The sequence below is a fragment of the Apteryx mantelli genome, unplaced genomic scaffold (assembly GCF_036417845.1).
Source record: "Apteryx mantelli isolate bAptMan1 unplaced genomic scaffold, bAptMan1.hap1 HAP1_SCAFFOLD_149, whole genome shotgun sequence".
NCBI lineage: Eukaryota > Metazoa > Chordata > Aves > Apterygiformes > Apterygidae > Apteryx > Apteryx mantelli.
The window spans coordinates 216,883-234,006 of record NW_027118502.1 but is presented as its reverse complement, the minus strand read 5'-3'; the positions used below and the strand labels follow the sequence as shown (position 1 = coordinate 234,006).

At 51.6% G+C, this 17,124-nt stretch overlaps 1 protein-coding gene across 1 annotated transcript; it reads right to left on the bottom strand.

Annotated features, from left to right (window-relative positions):
- Positions 1–11,117: 11,117 nt before the first annotated feature.
- On the bottom strand, positions 11,118–12,077 carry LOC136995808 (olfactory receptor 14A16-like). Its single transcript, XM_067316843.1, has one exon. It carries the CDS (start codon positions 12,075–12,077, stop codon positions 11,118–11,120), a length of 960 nt encoding a protein of 319 aa, XP_067172944.1.
- Between the last annotated feature and the right edge of the window lie 5,047 nt (positions 12,078–17,124).

Sequence of the window (17,124 nt, the reverse complement as noted above, 5' to 3'; positions counted from 1 at the left end):
CCTTGTCTAAGCTCTGGTTATAATCCCTGGAGCTGGAGGGTGGGAGTCAGTTGCTCACATGCAAACACCTGGTGACATTGGAAGAGACAGCGGTAGTCCAAGGCATGTGCCAGTGTCTGCTTGCTCTGATGGAGTGACTGTGAGACCTGCATTCTCCTAGAGCATGACATGGGGGCCAGGTGGGGAATTTCCTTGGCCATCTGAAAGGACACTAGATGCCTGCTACAACTAGAGCCCCACTCACTAGGAAGCTGAGACACAAGCAGATCCCAATGTTACAAAGAGCTAATGTAATTCAGTGCAGACACTTGATTTCATGACATAGAAATAGGCTGGTAGGGCCATTTCAGATGCCTGGGGTGTGCAGCACAACCACATGTCTCTAGCAGATACAGCATGGGACCTACAGGAAAATAATCACCCTTTGCAGTGGCGATGGACAAGTGCCGCAGGGCATCTTGGGTTTCCTACCTGTGCCCAAACAAATGAACCCCACCACTGCCTTTAGGGAAAGTCCATCCCGTCTACATCCATGTGTGCTGCATAAATGGGAGGCACATCACACCAAGGTCTCCACTCTAGTCTCTGCACTCTCAAATCCTTCTTGCTCTCTGCCCTCTGAACCTCTTCTCACCATGCAGATGATGTGAACAGGGACTGTGCTAATGATGTCCTCAGGGTGGCTGGATCACAGGCTGCCCAGGCCCAGGGACTTCTTCACTGGCACCTTGTCCTGCCTGGAGATCAGCTCACATCCGTCACAGACCCCAAGGTGCTGCAGAGTCAGATCAGGCAGCCAGCCCCTCTCCTGGCATTCCTGCAAGGCCCAGCTGTGTTTCTCCCTGGCCTTGGGCACTGCAGGCTTTGCTCTCTTAGTGGGAACCTCCTTTCACCATTACACCACTTCACATGCTATCCATGCCAGCATGTCATCATTTGCAGTCAAAGCCTTTGCATATGTAAGGTCCTTGCTAAAATGTTTCCCTGTGACAAATCTTCAGTCAGCACCTCAGCTGAGATGCTGAAGACAAAATAAATGCAAACATATGCAGCCTGTCACAGGAGTGCCACATGGTTGGAATAACTGAGATGTGGTGGGATCACTCACATGATGGAGTCCTTCAATGGCAGGGTGCAAGTTCGTCAGCAGAAACCACCAGGGAAGATGAGGAGGGGGATGTCCTATGTGTGAAGGGGCAGCTTGCATGTATGGAGCTCTTCCATGGCATGGACCAAGGGGGGCAGCTCTGAAGGGCAGAGGAGCTCAGGAAAGCCAGCAGGTCTTTAAGGACAGCACCCGTCAAGCACAAGAATGCTCCATAACAAACAGTTTGTAAAATTAGTAGACATCTCTGGACACCAGCTTGGCTAAACAGGGAACTCCCACATGAGCTCCAGGGCAATCAGGCAGCATACGGAAAGGGGAAGAAGGGCGAGGCTGCAAAGGAGGAATTTAGAAATATTGTCCAGCAAAGTCGGGATGGTGTTAAGGAAGCCAAAGCTCCCCTGGCATAGAGACACTTGCAGGGGATGTGAAGGACAGGAAGAAGAGCTGCTACTGCTTCAGTGGCAGTAAAAGAATAAACAAGGAAATGTGGGCTCACTGCTGAATGGGGCAGGGATTCTAGCAAAAGTGGATGTAGGTTGGTCTGGAGAAGTCAAGTCCTTCCTGGCTTCCGTCTTCACCCACAAGGTCTCCTCAGCTGTTGTGCCTAGAGTCAGGACTCCTGAGGACAAAACCAATCCGCAGTGCCCATGTCTCTAGAAATGAACCTATAGAAGTCTCTGGGACTGGATGGCTGGCATCCATGGACATGGAGAGAGCTGGCTGCTGTGACAGCAAGGCTGCTCTCTGTCATCTTTGAAAGGTTGTGGAGATCAGGGGAGGTCCCAATGAGCAGAAGAAGGAATATGCTGTGCCCATCCTCAAAAAAGGCCACAAGGACAAACCAGGGAGCTGTAGGCTGTTCAGCCTCATGTTGCTGAGGAGTGTGTCATGGAGCCAGTCCTCTCTGATCACCTTTCTGGGCACAAGAAGAAGGTGCCTGGGAACAGTCAGCACAGATTTACTGAAGGTAAATCATTCCTGACCCACCTGATTGCCTTCTGTGATATAAGGCCTGCACTTGTGGAGGAGAAGAGAGTACTGGATGTCCAGTAGACATGCAGATGGGTAAAAAGCTGGTTGGATGATCAGGCTCAGAGGGTTTTCATGAATGGCTCATGCTTTACTGAGAAGCCAGGGAAAGGTGGGGTATGCAGGGATCTACCCCACATCCTGTCCTCTTTGAAAACCTCTTCAGCAGGGCAGAACGACACGTGCATCAAGACAGGCAGAGACCTGACCAGCAGAGGAGTGACCCTGAGGAGAAGGCCTGGACATTATGAGGGGTGCCATATGAGCCAGTGGTGCATGCTCACCACAAATGAGGACAGCTGCATACAGGACTGCGTTAGGAAGAGCATGGCCACCCAGGCAAGGGCAGTTCTTATCCCCCTTCACTCAGCACTCATGTGGCCACATGTCTGGAATAGTATGTCCCAGTATGGTATGCCCAGTGCTGAAGGAATGTGGAGTAACTGGAGAGGGTCCAGAGGAGGTCTGCCAAGATGGTGTTGGGGGTCTGAAGCCCATGGCCTGTATGGAGAGCCTGAGGGACCAGAGCTGCTGCTGAAGTGGAGGCTAAGGCCAATACGGTAGTCACCTGTGACAGGGTGGTTTCAGAGATGATGGAGCTTTTCTTGGTAGTGGGAAGCCACATGAGAAGGGGAAAGAGCCACAAAGTGCATCTTGAGAGGTTCAGACTGCACTTCAGGTAACAAGAATGTCACTCGTAGGGTAGTGCTGTGGTGCAACAGGACACCCAGAGGGACTCCGTGATCAGCCCCTGGCTTTTGTTTCAAGGAGCAGCCAGCAAGGACAGCAGGATGTCAGTAAAGGTGGGGAGATGCTGCAGTGAGAACAAGGTGGGGAAGCAGTTTGGGTGTCTACAGGCTGCAGGGAAAGAGGTGCAGCTTTGGGACAGCACAGGACAGCCTTTGGTGGAGATGACAGAGGGCAATGCCAAGGCTGAAAGCCTCCAACAGAACTGAGGTCCTTGTCCCATTTGCTATGGCTAGTGTCTCTGCCACAGAGGCCTACGGGAAGACGACGTTTCCTTACAGCACTGTGGCCTTGCTGCCTCCTCGCCTCCACGGAGCCCAGGAGGTGCTGTACTGTTGTCCTGCACTTGGCATTGCGCTCCCCCCCACCCTGACACTGCCCCCAGGAAGAGACCTGAGTAAAGTGTGAGGAGAGGATCTCCCAACGCAGGGGCTGGCTGTGGGTCTTGGCCATTCTGCTTGATAACACACATCAAGGTTGACGTGGCATCAGAGACACCCTCACATTGCCTTTGCCTACCTGCAATCAGGGCCTCCAACTTTCGGCTCTAATCAGCCACCAGGGAGATTTTGTTGCTAATGGCCCTCAGTGGGACCCATTAACGCTCCAGGAAACTTGGGGATTTGCTTCTGACATAAACTTCTTGAGAGGTTTCTTCAGTCTCCTCTCAGCATCTGAGGTTCATGGGCTCAGCACCAAAGACACCAGAGGGGTCATTAAAATGCAAAAACCCCTAAGGAGCCATGCCTCTTCCTATAATTTTCTTCAGCTCTTCAATTCTTGTGCTGTGGCTAATTGGAGAGGTTTCAGCAGTGTATTTACAAGAGGAAGATTTCAATGAGCATCAAAAAAAAAAAAAAAAGGATTTCTGCTTTCAAAGTTTTCCTTATTTTTCAGCTTACAACCTAGAGTGATATCCACCTTCTCCAACTGATATTGATCCAGAGTGTGTCCTAATGAAGTCTGGACATGTAGGAAAAGCACCATCCTGGAGGTCAGACAGCCATGCAAAATATTCCTCCCCACCTCCCCAGCCCTGACAGTTCCCTCATCAGCCACTGGGGACTTAAATCACTCTTGTTCAAATCGAACCTTTTGCCACTCAAGGCTGCAGCTGAATGTTACAGCTCATGTGCACCAATTCCCACCTGCTTTCCTTAGACAACTAGCTGCAAACAGGCACAGAAGGATTTGTCTTAATTGTGATCAAACACAAATAAACTTGATCCAGTGTCATAAGAAATAAAATACACTCCTCAACTGTATGTCAAGTCCAAGTTGCCTCCAGTGAGGTCCATGGTCTACAAGGAAGAACCTTCCTTGAAATAGATGGGAAAGGCTGGATAGACGCACAGTGAAGGAGTTGACTGAAGACACAATTAAACTGCTGAAATATGAGGCAAGTTTTAGAATCTCAGAAGCTCAGAGCAGCAAGTGGAGAGTTGAGAGGTCTCTGAATGATAAAGAGTAAGGGGAGGAGACAAACAGGGAAACAAGGGAAAGTGCATATGTCCAGATACTGTGACACAGAGTTGACTTTAGAAATGATCAATTTAATCAGGGCATGTGGAAATATGTGAGGGACTATTGAGATTACATCCACAGCATGACAGACAGAGCAGTGGTAACACATGTTAAGGGGCAGATCAACATTTCTTCTCCTGAGATTCATGCCCTTCCTCAAAATTTCCATTACATCATCATGGGAAAACACTGACATTTGATCAACATTAATCAGTCCTTTCAGCTGATGAAACTGTCCTCACATTTTTTTTTAACGTTGAAAACAGTTCTTCACCTTTCCAGGCAGAACTCAAGTGCCTAATTGTAAACAGCACTTGGAGAGGCCCCAGTGTCCATGAGGCACCTGCCTGGGCCTGGCAGCTCTCACAGGGGACCTGCGGGAGACCGGAGCCCCTCGGAGCTGCATATGGAGGCTGGACAGAGGGGACCAGGGCACCTGCAATGGCACCAGGCACCCATGATCCTGTGACTGCATCCCACCCCAGTTCTGAAAATCTCTTTCCTTTTCAGACAAAAAGATAATGCAGAATCTCTCCAGAAGACTAGTGTACTAAAACAGAACAAATCAAGAAAGACAATAAGAACACACAAAAAATATTAAAACCTGGAAAGTATAACAAAGCATTTCTTTGCTTTCAAATTTTGTCTTAATTTCTTTCTTGTTTCATTTTTAATGTCCTTTTCTAAACACTTCTGTTATAATCAGGCCTACACCACTAAACAGGATATTTCTGTGTTTCACACAGAGCCCGGTGCTCAGAAGACCACCCCCTGCCCATGGCTGTCCGTGCCACTCCTCACTCTTTGCACAGAGCATGTCACACTCTGAGGTGTCGGGCTCTCTCGACTGCTGAAGAAAACAGGGAGACCAGCTTCAAGGAAATGTTATATTTTTGGGTGGCCAAATTTGCACAAATCTCAACATACCCATTTTAAAGCAGTGTTTCAAAGGACTCTCTAAAATATCTTCAATGCAATAATTGACAAAAAAAAAATCCTCATTTCCAAAACTTCACACAGTTTTTATCATTGCCAAATATTTTTTCTTTCTTATTCATTGGCAGCACCATGTTCATGCACTACAGGAATTAGTCTGTCCATGCGAGCATAAACATTTATAGAGAGAGAGATACACTGCTCATCAAAATACATTTGCTGGCAATCCTCTGCATGGAGAAACTTTGTTCTGAGGAACTACTTCATATAAATGGACATGTTTCAGATCTCTTCTTCTGCCTCTCTCTCCTTTCTTCTTCCTCTGCCTCTTCTCTCTTTACAGAGCTCTCCAGGGAATGGTGCACTGAATCACAGCGCTTATGGTGGGGGAGACCTCTGGACATCATCTAATCCCAAACCCCCTGGTCAGTGCAGAGGGAACTAGATGAGGTTGCCCAGGGGCTCCCCCCACTTATGCATTGTCCACAGAGGTGCTGAGAGTGCGCTCCATCCACTGTGCAGGCCATTCACCAAGATGTTAAACAGTCCTGCCGCACATGGTGATCCCTGAGGGATGCCGCTAGTAGCCAGCTGCCACTTGGAACTTGTACCGCTGATCACAGCGTTTCAGCCTGATGGTCCAGCCAATCTTCCACCTTCCCTCTGGTCCACTCATCCAAGGCAAGTCTCAGCAATTTGCCTCTAAGGAGACTCTGGGGGACTGTGTCAAAGGCCTTGCTAAAGGGAAGGTTCACAAAATGCCCTGCTTTCCCCTTGTGCACAAAGCCATTCATCTGATGGCAGAAGGCAATCAGGTTGCTCAGGCATGGTTTCCATTTCCCTTTGGTCAACCCATGCTGCCTCTTCCAGGCCTTGTCCTTCATAGGCTTGGAGATGGTTTCCAGGAGGATTTGCTCCATCCCCTTCCCAGGGAATGAGACGAAGCTCATCAGCCTGTCATTCCCCAGATCTGCCCTCTTGCCCTTCTGGAAAATGGGTGCAATGTCTGCCTTTTCCCTGTCATCAGAAACCTCCCTGATTACCCTGACTTTTAGAAGATGACCAACAGCAGTGTTGCAATGGCTCCAGGCACCTCTCCCTGCACCCTGGGGTGCTTCCTGTCTGGTTCCATGGACTTGTGTGTGCCCACCAGAACAAAAGTTCCTCCCCAGCTGCATCTTCTTCTGCCATGGGTGAGGCTTTGCTAACACAGATGCTGCCAAAGGACTTGGGGGCCACGGAGACCTGGCAGTAGACAATACCAGTAAAAGACAAGGTAAAAGAGGCAGTGAGCTCCTCAGCCTTTCCCCTGTCTTTGTCACTACATCCCCTGCCTCATTGTGCAGGGAGACCACATTTTCCTTTTCTGGCTGCCTTGTGCTGTCCATGTGCTTACAGAAGCCATTCTGGTTGCCCTTCCCATCTCTTCCTAGTTCCACCTCCAGCTGCAGTTGCAGCTGAGCTTTGGCTTGCCTAACTCCATCCTAAACAAGATGAAATCCTCTCTGCTGCAGTCGAGGGCGGTGATTCTGTTATTCCTCCTACCTCTCTACCATCTCACAGCCACTGCAGTGACAGACAAACTCCACATTCAAATCCTCATCCAGCCTGAGCTTCAGGCAAGAAAGAAAGGGCAGCATGGCACCATCTACTTAGAGGTGCACTATACATAAAGAGAGAACTCACCCTGCAGAAAAGCCTTCATTTCTCCCCTCACCACTGAGGGGATCCAGGCAATGGCCTTCTATGTGGTTAAAGGTGGATGCAAAGAATTTTCAGGGTAATATAGCTATGCCTGAGGCAGTGCCTCCCAGGCTGCCCTTACAGTCAACAAGGAAGAAGGAGGAGGTGTTCACCTGCCTTCTTTTAGATGGTCACATAAAGCACAAATTGCTCCTGTCCCAGAAACATTTGCTCTGTGCTTGAAATGGGGCCTGAGGTCATGGGCTTTTAGGACAATTCAGGTTGAAGGGACCACAGGAGGCCTGTAGAGCAACCTGCTGCTCAAAGCAGGGTCCGATGGAGGGTCAGAAACCAAAAAATGCCCCTGCCAAAGGACTTCTGGGGTGATAGAGCAGGAGAGGACAGTAGAGGGTTGGCAGCGTGGTATAAGTCCCATGGACAAAAGGGTTTATTTTTTGCTTTCTGCCAAGAATTAAATCCTCAGCTCTCCAGAGAGAAGAACCTGGGACACTAACTTTGCCACTAACATGGAGGTGGAGAAGCTCCTGAGTCTCTTACACACAGAGGCTGGTGCAAAGGCCACCACCCCAATGGCACCAGACCCCCAGGCATCCCTGCCTTGTTGCTGGGCACCCTCCAGCCCCAGGCAGGAGGTCTGTGGGGAGCAGAGTGGGGTCTGCAGCCTGCAGCCCTGGCCACCCAGCAGGTGTGGTGGGACCCTGCTCCCCTACATGAGACTGGGCTCTCCTGCATTTCTCCAGGGTGAAGCCTGCATCCCCTCTGGCTGGGAATACATCCCAGCAGGGAGGGCCAACACAGGGAACATGATCTCTGTTCCGGGGTGTGAAGAGAGAGGGGAGGGCAGAGGGGGATCTGCTCATGCCCCGGGCACTGATTCCCTCCCTGCAGCTGCTACAGCTCTGTTGATGCCCGTAACCTGTGAGCCCAGGAGGTGGACTCCGATCCGCTCTGGCTCCAAAGATTTCTCAGCCCTTCAGACCCAGGAGGTAAAGCACCAGTCTGGGGACACCTCAGCAGTCGAAGGGGCTGAATGCTTGGCATGTTCCTGAGAACTTTTCTGCAGTCTCCCTGCACTGGTTTGACTCCTGTTGCGCATAGAGCAGAGACTCCTTTGGAGGATGAACTCACTTACTGTGTGACTCTGAGGTCAGGCTAGACCGGGCAGTGCAGATGCCAGCAAGGCCTCAACCCCACAACAGTGTCCCCTGCCCAGGACTCCGCTTTCCAACTCCTTCCTTGTACAGGATTTGGTTTGGGAGGGACCGCCAGAGATCTCCAGGACCACAATCTGCTCTGAGCTGGGCTGAGTTTACAGTTAGGTCAGGTTGGTAAGTGCCTTCTCCAGGAGAGTTTTTAAAAGTCTCCTAGCCCCTGCCCTAGGGCTGCTCAACCATCATGGTTATTTCTTTATTTTTTTGTTAAATTCCTTTGAAATTTCCCTTCCTGCATCTTCTCCTTGTTGTCTCTTGTGCTTTCCTCCCCTTGGCCCCCAGCCAGACCATCCCATCTACTTTGACCAAGGACAATCACAGCCTCATCTCCAAGTACAGCCATACTGAGATCTCCTGGGAACACACAGGCAGGCCGTGGTGGCCAGCTGCAAGCAGAGCTATGTGTTGCAAGTCCCTACATGGTCTCAGAGGAGAGCATATGGAGACATAACATGACCCAGGGCAGAGCCTGTGGGCTGACACCAAGGCAGAGCCAGGGTCAGCAGGGGTGAGAATAGACCTCCAGCAGCTCCTCTCTACACCTGAACAGGGAGCGACACACCCGGAGGCGCTCCTGAGAGATAATGGTGACACAGGAGAGGCGGCAGCATGAGCTGTGATGCTGGGCACCAACCACCAGTCCTGCGTCTGGAAGTCCTAGTAGGCAGTGCTGGCGGCTGCAGCCCCTGAGAGACCCCCGACCCTGCTAGCAGCGGTGAGTCCCCTCCATGACCGTCGAGAGCTTCCTGGAGTGTCATGACTCCCATCTGCACCCCATCCCTGCACTGGCCCAGCCCTGCTGCCCTGCATGTGGCTCCACAGCCCCACTGCCCCACTGTAAAGGCACTGCACAGGACAGAGTGCGTTCTAGGGGAGGAAACCTGTCCCCAGCATGGTTCCCATGACAGACCTCAGTGCCCCGTCCCCTGAAGGCCCTCCTACCCAGCAACCTCCCACCAGTCCACAGCCCCTGCCCAGCCCTCCTCCTGTCCCCCCGGGGTTAACAGAAGGCCATGCTCTGGGGTGTGCTGAGGTCTGGGATCAGAGAGAGCCCAGGCAGGGCTGGACATTCCCCCCACCCAGGTCCTGAGCCCAGCAGGCAGATGGAGCTGGTCACATTCCAAGATCACCCCTCACCAGCACCATGGAGAATGGCCAGTGCTGGAAATGGCTGGTATGAGGGGCTGGGTCTGGGAGGAGTTTCCTGGGGCAGTTTCTCCTCTCTGTTCATGCAACAACAAGCTGGGCTGGATCTTTGTTCTGACAGAACCTGTATGAGGGCCCCCATGGGAGGAAGATTGTCCACAGGCCCAGTAGATGGTGCCAGGACCTCCTCTGCATGCTCCCTGGCAGCCCTGCAGAGGACCCAGGAGAGAGCTCGTCCTCCCAGGGCTCACAGTTGGACGCCCAGTGCTCTAGAGGGGCATGGAGCCTTATCTGGGGGTGACTTTTGGGGTAATGGCCAGCATGCATGGTGGGGGAGGTTGTCTGAAGAAGATGTGCTGGGGACAGGGCCTGAGGGACAGCAGCAAAATGATATGGCTCCTGGGTGCTGCTTCCTTCAATGCAAGCTCCCACAAGGGCTCCCAGCCTTCTTTTTGGTGCCACCCGTCAGGAGGGATGATGGCACAAGGAGCTGGGAGGGTGGGGAGCATTAATCCTTCTTCAGGCACTTCCCAGGCCATGTGGAGACCTAGGACAGCAAGGACCTCTGGCTCTGCACCGTGAGCTTGCTTTACTGTACCCACACTCTGAACATTGTCTTGGATTAAATGTCGGCAATTTCAAGCCCAGTTCCACTTCCTTCTCATCTCTCCCAATCCCTCCTCTGATCTCGCTGGCCATTCCGACACCCCTTCCCCTGTTCTCCCGTGGAGTCCTGAGCTAACGGTGCTGCTCTGAAGAGTGAGCAGGCTGTGGGGCCACAGGGTTACAGGCTCACTCTGCACTGGCCGTGCTGGTCAGGGTGGGAGGCAGATCCAACCAGATGAGGTTCACAGCCTCTAATCCCTCCAGGGACTGCAGATGTGGCAGGTGCTTGGAGGGACTAGGGAGAATTTTCAAGGGTACTAGTTGTGTCCAGGGGCATCTCCAGATCCAGCACATGCTATTTTATTGACGATGACACAAATCACTCGCCAGTCTCCCTTCCCCATGTCAGATGGGTCCCCAGTGCCTCTCCTGTGATTGAAGAGTCCTCTTTTGCCTGCACATCCCTGGGTTTAGTGCTTTAACTTTAAGTGACTACACCTTGGAGAATTTCTCACTTTGTGAGGCTCCACTCACTGCCCCCTCCAGGCACACGCTGTCCCAGGAGATGCCCTGTGCTCTCCTGGCACCTCCAGATTCCACTCCAGAAGGATGGACATCTGACACTGGGTCTTAACATGTTGGACAGCTGTGGGTATGTAAATCTGTGACCATTCATCCCCTCCACTGTCACTGGACACTGATGGATGAATCCTAAATCCAGCCCTTAGTCTCTAAGGGATCATAACATGGTTATGAGCTTTCTGCTCCTGAACCCATAGAGAACCCTGTGCAACAGGCCCTTCTGGGATGCAATTCCTTGGGGCTATTCTTGATACCTGCTTTGGAGGAAGCTCAGCCTTCAGGCACTGCACCAGAAAGAACCACCTTTATTACAGAGATATTGTGAGGGAGTCAGCTCTGACCCAGTGTTGGACACAATTTTGTACAGGCACCAGGTGAGACAGAGCAGTCCCAGTTAGACTGGAATGAATCCAAGCATTTGTGCAAGAAAATGATAAGAAATACTACTACTACTAATAATAATAGTCATAATAAAAATAAAGTGAACAAAGAAAGCTCAGTCCTGGTATGGGACACAGTGAAAGTCATTTGTGGAGAAAAATGGCAATGCTACCACTGCTGAAAAATGTCCATGAAATCACTTTCCTCAGGGCATCTTTGAGCTCCTTGTTCCTCATGCTGTAGATGAGAGGGTTCACTGCTGGAGGCACCACCGCGTACAGAACAGTCAATGCCAGATCCAGAGCTGGGGAGGAGAGGGAGGGAGGCTTCAGGTAAGCAAAAAATGCGGTGCTGATGAACAGGAAGACCACAGCCAGGTGAGGCAGGCACATGGAAAAGGCTTTGTGCCGGCCCTGCTCAGAGGGGATCCTCAGCACAGCAGTGAAGATCTGCACGTAGGACAGCACAATGAAAATGAAACAGCCAATGTCTAAACAGGCAGTAATCACAAGAAGACCAACTTCCCAGAGGTAGGAGTCTGAGCAGGAGAGCTTGAGGATCTGGGGAACTTCACAGAAGAACTGGTCCACCACATTGCCTTTGCAGAGGGGTATTGAAATTGTGTTAGCAGTGTGCACGAGACCATTGAGAAAACCACTGCCCCAGGCAGCTGCTGCCATTTTGACACAGGCTCTGCTGCCCATGATGGTCCCATAGTGCAGGGGTCTGCAGATGGCAATGTAGCGGTCATAGGCCATAACAGTGAGGAGAGAAAACTCTCCTCCAAACAAAAAGAAAGCCAGGAAGACCTGGGCAGCACATCCTGAATAGGAAATGGCCCTGGTGTCCCACAGGGAATTGGCCATGGATTTGGGGACAGTGGTGGAGATGGAGCCAAGGTCGAAGAGGGAGAGGTTGAGGAGGAAGAAGTACATGGGGGTGTGGAGGCGGTGGTCACAGGCTACGGCTGCGATGATGAGGCCGTTGCCCAGGAGGGCAGCCAGGTAGATGCCCAGGAAGAGCGAGAAGTGCAAGAGCTGCAGCTCCCGTGTGTCTGCAAATGCCAGGAGAAGGAACTCGTTGAGGGAGCTGCTGTTGGACATTTTGCTATCTCCAGGCGTGGGGGACTGTCCAAAGAAGAAAAGACATTGGGAAGTTAGGAGAGACTTTTCAAGCAAAAGAAACCCCCAAATGTTGCAATTCTCATGCAACCCCCCCCCCCTCCAAAAGCTGCCTCTCTCTTTATGGAGAGGATCTTTGTGCAGCTCCCTTGCTTGAGCAGCAGTTTGTGCTCACTGAGTGTACTGTGCGGGGCAGGGATGTCTGCTCACGGGCTCCAGAGGAGCCTGTTCTGCTGTACAGTAGTGGGAATGGGGCAATGGGTTTGAGTAGCTCTGACATTCACAATTTCTGTCAGGTGAAATTCACTCATCGTGTAAAGGCTTTTCCCCATCTACACTCCCAGTTCTAAAGAATGAGGTTTGAGGAACAGAGTTTCAGGGATTTTTTAAAATATTTTTTAATTTTCTTTTAGCTGTCCTTGTCACTCCCGGGGAGTATTCCTCAAAGGTAGAAATCCTTGGCATTTCTAGTGTCCTGAGAAAAACATATTCCCTATCCATTGGTGAAGAGTGAGTCTATTAGTCTTGTTCCCAGCTCTCCGGTGCTTCCACCTCTTGGAGCTGGAGGATGATCACTCTCATACATTGCCCTAAAGAGAAAAAAGACTTTACTGACAGCAGACGAGTCCAGTTTCAAGGCGCAGATCTCCAAACTTCTCACCCTTTCTCCAGGCACCTGAGAGGGCTCTCCACACTTCCTTCTAGCCAAGGACACACAGGGCTCTTTTCAGCCACCCATATACAGCCTCCTACCACCATATCCATACTCTCAGCATCTCTGCACCTTCTTCATTTATCTCTCAGATATCACAGAGGTGCTATGAGACAGCAGTGCCCTTCTGGAGGGCAGCTCACAGCCTGGCAGGACACCACAGGGAAACAGTCAAAGGACCGTAAGGACTGAAGATGGGCTCTCCTTAAGGCAGAGTCAGCTCATTTGCTAACCTCAGAGCTCCACAGGTCAGAAGGGGGCTGGGGCAAGCTCATTCCCATGCAGACCCCTCTGTCGCGCAACTTGCAGCATCAGTGTCTGAACCCCACCCCTGAGAGCAAGAACAGGAGCATCATGGATAGGAGGAGAAACAAGGAGCAACCCCATGATTCTGCTGCCAAGGGAGGCAGGGAGGAAAGCCTTACCCAGCTGGGCATGCCACCTTGCAGATGGCAACATTGCAGGGCATTCGCTCTTAACCCCTTCGTTGGGCAGCATGAAATGGATCTGTGGCAAGAGAAAGGCCCCTCTCCTCTGCTGGAGGTCTGGCTGCAGAGGGGGCAGCTCATGCCCTGGACTCCATGGATGTCAGGGCAGAAGCTTTACTAAGTGGGAGAGGAAACACGGGGGGCTTGCTCAGAGGAAGGTGTCAGCATTGAAAGGACTGACCATGACTTGCCCAAATCCATCCTCCTATGATGTTTCTCTTAGCAGTTCCCTCTCATTCCCTGCTCATCTCTGCTTCCTGGAAGTCCTTGCTGGGAGCTATTTCTCTGTCACAACATCTTTTCCCAGTCAGTGCTCACAGACCCTGTCCCACCCTGTGCATGCTTAGTTCTACCCTAAGGAAACCTCCTGCGACAGGGCACTCTCCAGGGGCATCTCTGTGCATGCACGTCCTGCGGGTCAGATAACCTCATATGAGGCCCCAAAGGTGATCCTAATGCTGTCAGTAGGCTAAGGTGAGGATGAAGCAGCTTGTTGAGGGTTCTCACAGACCTGTTAATCTCTCAGAGTGAAGGTTTAGGAGTCCCAGTTCCTTGCCAAAACAGAAAACTTGTTCCTTCATTCTCCCTGCCAAAATTAGGAAATGGAAAGTGCAGACACCTGAAGGAAAGCTCCTTCCCTTTCAAGTAGCCCTTCTCTTGATCTCCTCTTGAAAAGACCCCTTGCACATCTCCTGTGCATGAGCCAGAGCTGTGAGCAGCCTTGACCCATGCAGGACCCTCTCGATGGTAGAATGAACCTGCCTTGCCAGGGGTCTCTCCTATCACCCAGAACTTCTCCCTGCAGTGCCTTAGGGAGTTCCCTGGGCAGGCTGAGTGCTGGCCTTCGCAGGTGGCAGAGTCACTACTCTGGGCACAGAGCACCCTGGGGCACAGCAACACTGCTCTGAATTACAGTCCATGCAGACCTGTGTGCACACCCAGGCTTCACACCCCTGCAGCGTCCTTGGGACAAGGTAGCAGGATGCCCTGTCCCTGTGACGGTGTGGCAGGGAATCCCTGCTCTGAAGCATCTCCGCCTGCTCTGCACAGGAGAAGCTGGGAGATGGATCCTTAAAAATCGAATTGTGTGACTGGATGGGTTTCAGGACCTTTCCAGGAACCTCAATAGCATGGCCCTGCAGCCAGAGACTTACCATGTCAAGGGCTGTGAAGATTTCTCCCACAATGAGCTCTCCTCTGGCCTCCCACTCCACACTGCCTTTCACTTCTCGCTGTCTTCACTCATCTCACGTCAGCAGCAGCAGGCAGAGCCCAGAGCCCTGCTGCTCTTTGCAGAGGAGCTGCTCCTGCACACAGCTGTCTCTGGGCAGTGCTGCCTGGTTGCCATGATCTCCCTCCATCCCCGGAGTCTGGCCCCACTCAGGAGCAGAGGCCCAGCTGTAGGTGTGATTCTCTGTCCCTTGTGCTGCCTCCTCCTGGGAAATGTTCCCTGAAGTAGACTAAAATAATCACCTACTGTCCTTTTCTAAAGAGTGCAGAGAGACTGATTCCAGCATTGCAATTTATTTCATCAGAGCATGGCTATCTATGATGGGTGGAAATGTCCCAGTCTGGAAGCCCCGATTGCCATCTCCTAACTAGGCAGGACAGCTGGATGGGGACAAGAAGGGAGCTCATTGACACATTATTCAGATGTTGATTCAGATGAGTCAATCTGGGCATCTCATGCCTATATAGAAGCCCCTGGGATGCAGTGGGATTCAGATCCCTCCCGTGAACTCCACACACTCACAGGAGGTGGGATTCTCCTTCCCAAAACTGAAGTGAGCACAACATAGAGGTCTGCACGGGAGCTCTTTGTCTAAGCTGCCATTGTAATCACTGGAGATGGAGGATGAGAGTCAGTTGCTCACACACAAACACCTGGGGACAGCTGAAGAGACAGAGGTGGTCCCAGGCATGTGCCAGTGTCTGCTTGCTCTGATGGAGCAACTGGGAGACCCACATCCTTCTGGAGCATGAGCTGGGGGCCAGGTGGGGAATTTCCTTGGCCATCTCAAATGACACTAGATGCCTACTACAACTAGAGCCCCACTCACTATGAAGCTGAGACAGATGAAGATCCCAATGTTACAAACAGCTAAAGTAATTCAGTGCAGACACTTGATTTCATGACACAGAAATAGTCTGGCAGGGCCATTTCAGATGCCTGGGGTGTCCACCACAACCACATGTCTCTAGCAGATACATTATGAGACCTAAAATAAAATCATGCCTCTTTGGAGTGATTGCTGGGCAAGTGCCCCAGGGCATCTTGCCTTTCCTACATGTGCCCAGACAAATGACAAACTGCCTTTAGGGAAAGTCCACCCCATCTACATCCATGTGTGCTGCATAAATGGGAGGCACATCACAACAACGTCTCTGCTCTAGTCCCTGCACTCTCAAACCCTTCTAGCTCTCCTCCTCCTGAACCTCTTCTCACCCCCCAATATGATATGAACAGGAACTAGGCTAATGATGTCCTCAGGGTGGCTGGATCTCAGGCTGCGCAGGTCCAGGGACTTCTTCAGTGCAACCTTGTCCTGCCTGGAGATGGATTCACTTCTTTCACAGGCTCCATGGTGCTACAAATCAGCTTAGGCAGCAATCCCCTCTCCTGCCATTTTGACACAGCTCATCTCTTTTTCTCCCTGGCCTTGGGCACTGCAGCCTTTGCTCTCCTAGTGGGAACCTCCTTTCACCATTACAGAGGAGCGCAATGCCTAATGCAGGACAACAATACGGTTAGGTAAATCATTAATGAGCAACCGGATTGATTGCCTTCTCTGACAAAAGGCCTGCACTTGTGGAGGAGAAGAGAGTAGTAGATGTCCAGTAGACATGCAGATGGGCAGAAAGCTGGTTGGATAATGGAGCTCAGAGGGGTTTCATGAATGGGTCATGCTTGACCAGGAAGCTAGGGAAAGGTGGGGTATGAAGGGATCTACCCCTCATCCTGTCCTCTTTGAAAACCTCATGAGCGGGGCAGAACAACACGTGCATCAGGACAGGCAGAGACCTGACCGGCAGAGCAGTGACCCCAAGGAGAAGGCCCTGGACGTTACGAGGGGTGCCATATGAGCCAGTGGTGCATGCTCACCACAAAGGAGGCCAGCTACATACAGGCCTGCATTAGGAAGGGCATGGCCACCCAGGCAAGGGCAGTTCTTATCCCCCTCCACTCAGCACTCGTGTGGCCACATGTCTGGAACAGTGTGTCCCTGTGTGGTACGCCCAGTGCTGGAGGAATGGGGAGCAACTGGAGAGGATGCAGAGGAGTTCTGCCAAGATGGAGTTGGGGGCCTGAAGCCCATGGCCTGTATGGAGAGGCTGAGGGACCTGGGCTGCTTTAGCCTGCTGAAGTGGAGGCTAAGGCCAATACAGTAGTTGCCTGTGACTGCCTGTGACAAGGCAGTTTCAGAGATGAAGGAGCTTTTCTTGGTAGTGGAAAGAAGCATGAGAAGGGGAAAGAGCCACAAAGTGCTTCCTGAGACGTTCAGACTGCACTTCAGGTAACAAGAATGTCACTCATAGGGTAGTGCTGTGGTGCAACAGGACACCCAGAGGGACTCCGTGATCAGCCCCTTGCCTTTTGTTTCAAGGATCAGCCAGCAAAGACAGCAGGGCATCAGTGAAGGTGGGGAGATGCTGCAGTGAGAGCAAGGTGGGAAGCAGTTTGGGTGTCTAGAGGCTGCAGGGAAACAAGTGCAGCTTTGGGACCGCATAGGACAGTCTGTGGTGGAAATGACCGAGGGCAATGCCAAGGCTGAAAGCCTCCAACAGAACTGAGGTCTTTGTCCCATTTTCTATGGCTAGTGTCTCTGCC